Genomic DNA, 5,804 nt, shown 5'->3' on the forward strand with positions numbered 1-5,804 from the left:
GTTATGTATTCTCATTGTATATTGTGTATCTGTACAAACTCGACGTCATTGTAAAAGAGGGTCACCCCTCAATTGAGCCTAATAAATCCAACCTCAACATTAACCTAATCTAGCCGGCGCCGCGTTCATCCGTCTAAGAACCCAGAGACAATGAATGGTGTTTAAAGAGTAGGTTTGTCCGTGGAGTCCGCCCTCCCGAGGTTTATTTAGGCCTAAAGTGGTGTGGACCCCAACCCTTAATCCTGCTGCAGACACACCTGTAGAGCAGAGTATAAAGAGCCATGACCGACCTGAACCAAACATCAGTCTCCAACGAGAAGGTTCCACTCCACAGCAGATCTCCACGACAACTCAACGTTCTACATTCTGAAGATGATGACTCGCTCTGCCGGCGTTCTGCTCCTGCTCCTGCTAGGCCTCTGTCAGGTAATGGAACTTTAATTACAACCGGGACAATGTACAGAAGAAACCAGGAACTTTCAGGGTGTGTTAATTCTAGCGTTCCCTTAGGACAAAAGCGTGGTGTTTTTACATCGTCAGCTGTTGTTCCTGGTTGAACGTACCCAAGATAAAGGCATAAACAAACAGCTATATGAAAATAGCATTCTGTGCACTGATGGTCTTGTTATCTGTTGAATGTCATTTATGATCATCCGAAGAAAAATTACCATTTAAAAAATATTTAAAAGTTCCTCGTAGCACCTTTAAACTATTATTTTAATTTAATATGAAAATACTTTTTTGTGGTGGTACATTTTATTGATTCTCGTCTTACATAAAATCCCATCTCATCAGGCCGCCCGACATCTCCCGGAAGAAGGAAATGGAGTAGACATAGACAACATCGACGAAATCAACGAAATAGACGATATACCAGAAGACTTGGAGCACGATGACTCGGTGGACGTCACCGACAGCATCCTGAGCTCCAACAACGGCACGGAGGAGATCCTGTGGGAAGGAGACCTGGTGGCCCCCATGACCAGGAACGCCATGAAGTGCTGGAACCAGCAGTGCCAGTGGAGCAAGAAGTCCAACGGCGTGGTGGAAATCCCCTACACCGTGAGCCGGGACTTCACCAGGGGCGATACGCAGAAGATAGAGAGGGGTATGCAGGGCTTCCACAGCAGCACCTGCATCCGATTCGTCCAGCGCAGCAACCAGAGAGACTTCATTGCCATTGTGAACAAGGGCGGATGCTACTCCTCTCTGGGGCGGACGGGAGGCAGACAGGAGCTCTCTCTCAAAAGGGGCGGCTGCGTCTTTCACGGGGTCATCCAGCACGAGATCAACCACGCACTGGGCTTCAAACACGAGCAGACCAGGAGCGACCGAGACAGGTATAAAAGCATCACAACACTTTAACCCCCCAGGACTTGAATCAAAGTATAGATACTCCTGGTTAAATGTTACGGATCTTACAAGTGAAAGTTGCCCAGTCGAATTTGTAATCAAGTTATAGTACCAGAGTATTTGCTTTTAAAAATACTTTTAGTATTTCAAAAGTACATATTGTAGATTTCTGCTGGATAAAAGGCAAAGGATTAAAGTATGACTCTTGTTCCAACAAGACAAGGTGATCAGAGAAGTGAAATGACACATATTTTATAACATTTCATCTTAATCTACGCCATCGCAACATTCAACATTAAAAATCAACAGCTGACTTCAAAGTTTTGCTTAGCCTGAAAGTAGCTACAAGCTTCTGAGAAATGTAGCGGAGTCAAAAGTAAAAATGTTGTCTTTGAAATGTAGTGTAGTGAAAGTAATGAGTTTCCACAAAAAATACAAATACTCAAAAATATTCTCAAGTAAATCGACTGTGTTCCTGTCCGCCACTGCAGGTACGTGAGGATCAACTTCGGGAACATCGACAAAGCGATGACTTACAACTTCGATAAGGCTGACACCAACAACCTGAACACTCCGTACGACTACGCCTCCGTCATGCACTATGGACCAAGGGCCTTCTCCGTCAACGGGCGGGACAGCATCACTGCCCTTCAGCGTGGCGTCAGCTTCGGCCAGAGGAACGGCCTGTCCCGCATGGACATCAATAGGATCAACGCGCTCTACAGATGCTGAATGTGAAGAATTCATACTGTTTCTGTTGTATTTCTTCTTTCTTCTATATTTAATCAAATCTTCTTAATAAATTATATTGGATTGCAGTTTGTTCCAACTTTTCATTTCAAATGTTTTGACAACAGAATATATGACACCAAAACGTGTAATATGGAAATGAAAGAAAAAAACAATTCCTATGAATATATTATAGGGGAGAGTGGGGTGAGCTGTGCCACTTTTTATATTAGCTTATTAACTTTTAATATAGCTTTCAGGAAAAAGAGTTTTCTTGTGGCACAACTTGTCCCCGGTGCGGTGTAAGTTGTGCCACAAGAGAGAATACCATGGGGTAAATTGTGCCATTGGAATATATCTCATAAACTGTAATGCAAGACAAATCCATTAGACAATCACTTAATGTTTATTTAAGGTAAATAAAGTAAATATTTTACAAAGATTGAAGGACAATTTTCTTAACCGTTGGGTATCCTTAACTTTTTAGTTACACTCGGTACCCTAGAGGACAAAAACGTCCTCTCCCTATACACTGCCATAAAAACAGTATACAGTAATATTTTTTTCTACTTTTTTTTTTACAAACCTTTTATCCCACTTGACCTCTTTACATACATATCAAATATTTATTAATTTGTAATGGCTTTTAACCCTTTACATGCAAGCTTATGTGATGACGTGAGCCATTTTTCTTTAAAAAAACACAATAATTGAAACATTTCTCATATAATAGATGCAAAGTGGATTTTTTTGAGTGGGATAATCAGACTCTAGGATATGTTAATGATTTGCAATAAAACTGCTTTTGATACATGTTTAGTATTTGTGCAGTCACAGATGCAAATAAATACTCACACTTGTGACCCTAGAGCAGGGGTGGCCAACCAGTCAGAGACAAAGAGCCAAATTTTTTACTGTGTTACTGCAAAGAGCCACATCGTACACACGGGTACACACAGTGGCGATTCCAGGAAATTTTGACAGGGGGTGGCCAAGGTGGGCCACAGAGTTAGAGTGGGGTGGCCATCGCACCCTTGAATGAATAGCATGTGATATGCTGTACAACCAATTCAAAGATGATTTATAATCCCAAATGCCCAAATCATGTTAGTATCCATTGTAATGTTTGTCAGAAAACTAAACCCCTGAAGGGGGGTCTGGGGGCATCCCCCCCCAGAAGATTTTTTTGTGTTTTTAACATGTAATCTAAGCATTCTGGTGCATTCTGGCGAAGATAATAAAGGAAAAAGTCAATATTTATTTCAGCTCAGATGAATAGTAAAATTAGCAAGAGAACATAACTTGCTAGCAGCCAGATGCCTAACAACTGCACAGAGGGACGGATGACCACTAGCTTTTGACCAAATATCTTGCTAAAAAAATAAACCTTTATTTATGAAAGTCTGCCCTTGCTAAGAACATGTTACACTCGATAACTACAAACTTTATTTTTTTTATTCAGATTTCAAAAATCTGCTGAGACACGTGCCTATACACATGCATGGGTGGCACGCATGTCACAAGCACACTTATGCTGTTTTCAAGACCTTTGCTGACCAGAGACCAGTTCTAGTGGCCACAGTCCTACCATTAATTTAGTAATTGAAAATTGGGAGGGGGGGGGGGGGGGCGTTTTTATTTTCGTGGGGAGCTTGCACATGCATACACAAGCATTATTTATTAAAAAAAAAAAAAAAAAAACAGGGGGCCCCACACTAGGACTTGAAACGGGCCCCCAGATCGTTAAGGCCGCCCCTGTGATAATGACAGGACTGGACTCCTACAGTACTAAAGACGACAGGGCAGTCATTTTCAACAATGAACATTGTGTGCACTGCCTCACACACAAACTCTCAGTTCAACCAAGTCCACAAACAAAAATATAACAATTTAAAATAGCGTTTTTCTCTTACTATGCATGTTGCTTTGTGGGACTTACTTTTAGCATGGAGAGAGCTGAAGTGGCGCCGAAGATTTGAAGCCTTGAAATGCGCAAATGACACCTGGCATATAACGCAGAATGGCCTGCCATAACGTTCAACAAAAAATATGAACTCTCCCACTCTGTTTCGGAGCGAACTTGACACAAATAGTTTACTCACGGAAAACCTCCCTCCAAGCTGAGCGGGCAGTTTTATGTTGCGTCCGCACCAAACGTTTGCGAACGTTATGTTGCGTCCTCAATTAAACATTTGCGAACAGGCATAGGGCATACACATAGGGCCTACACATTAATACAATTAAAAATTAAATAATAGACAACATGTAAAACGAACGTAAGAGCCGCATGAAACGTTTGCGAACATGCACACACATAGGCCCACACAAAAAAAAAGTATAAAAAAAAAAAAAAATTATAATCACATAATTTGATATGAACTGAAGAGCCGCACGAAGCTGGGCAAAGAGCCGCATGCAGCTCGCGAGCCGCGGGTTGGCCACCCCTGCCCTAGAGGACAAAAACGTCATCTCCCTATAAACTGCCCTAGAAACATTATACAGTAATATTTTTTTCTACTTTTTTTTTTACAAACCTTTTATCCCACTTGACCTCTTTACATACATATCAAATATTCATTCATTTGTAATTGCTTTTAACCCTTTACATGCAAGCTTATGTGATGACGTGAGCCATTTTTATTTTAAAAAAACACAATAATTGAAATATTTCTCATATAATAGATGCAAAGTGGATTTTTTTGAGTGGGATAATCAGACTCTAGGATGTGTTAATGATTTGCAATAAAACTGCTTTTGATACATGTTTAGTATTTGTGCAGTCACAGATACAAATAAATACTCACACTCATCCTCTCCCTATAAACTGCCCTAAAAACATTATACAGTAATATTTTTTTCTATTTTTTTTTAAAACCTTTTATCCCACTTGACCTCTTTACATATATATCAGATATTCATTCATTGTCAGTTGCTTTTGACCTTTTCATTCCAGTTTCTTTGATGATGTCAACAAAGTACTAAAGTAACAAAGTGAACCTGCGCAGCCACCTGAAAACCCACAAATTGCACCTTACAGCTGCACACATATGCATGCGCACAAAGACACACACACATACACACACAGTAATTTCACAACACACACACAGACACAACCCTAAGGTATCCATATGGATCCACACTTTCCATTAATTTCTCATATTTATTATGTTTAGGCCTGCAACTCTAAAAAATTACAAAAAAGTACAAAAATGGTTTTAGGGAGCATATTTGATCCTCAAAAAAACCAGGAGGAAATAAATGATTGAGCTAGATAGGGCTAAAGAAGCAATGTTGGTGTCTTAAGTGTTGGATTATTGTCTAATATCATCAAATTTACATGTGTTTGTCATCATGGCTATGGTTTGAGAAAATAAAGTTTAAATTGGGCCATTTTTTCCATACACGTTTGAGTTTGTAAAGTTTGGCTGTGTGTACACAAACACACACACTATATTTTCTCAATACACACATATGCACCACACACTAGCATCCCTACCAACACACTCACACCATTTAGGTTGAATTTTTTTTTCTATTGCACTGTGGGGGGCAGGACCGACAACCTGGAAAATTGCTTGTAATTCAACCCTATGCCAAATATAGGGAAATGGTTCAAAATTGTGAAGGTGTTGAAAATGATCAATTTTGATGCTTTATGTTGAGGATGAAAGCATAAAATCATTGAAAAAAATATTTTATGTAATGACAGCAGGATCAAATTG

At 40.0% G+C, this 5,804-nt stretch overlaps 1 protein-coding gene across 1 annotated transcript; it reads left to right on the forward strand.

Annotated features, from left to right (window-relative positions):
• Positions 1-372: 372 nt before the first annotated feature.
• On the forward strand, positions 373-2,085 carry LOC307253959 (high choriolytic enzyme 1-like; the record flags this gene model as incomplete). Its single annotated transcript, XM_080032182.1, has 3 exons — positions 373-426; positions 796-1,340; positions 1,845-2,085. 3 exons carry the CDS (start codon positions 373-375, stop codon positions 2,083-2,085), a joined length of 840 nt encoding a protein of 279 aa, XP_079888308.1.
• Positions 2,086-5,804: the final 3,719 nt, after the last annotated feature.

Source organism: Ammodytes marinus (assembly GCF_949987685.1).
Source record: "Ammodytes marinus genome assembly, chromosome: 8".
In the NCBI taxonomy this organism is placed as follows: domain Eukaryota; kingdom Metazoa; phylum Chordata; class Actinopteri; order Uranoscopiformes; family Ammodytidae; genus Ammodytes; species Ammodytes marinus.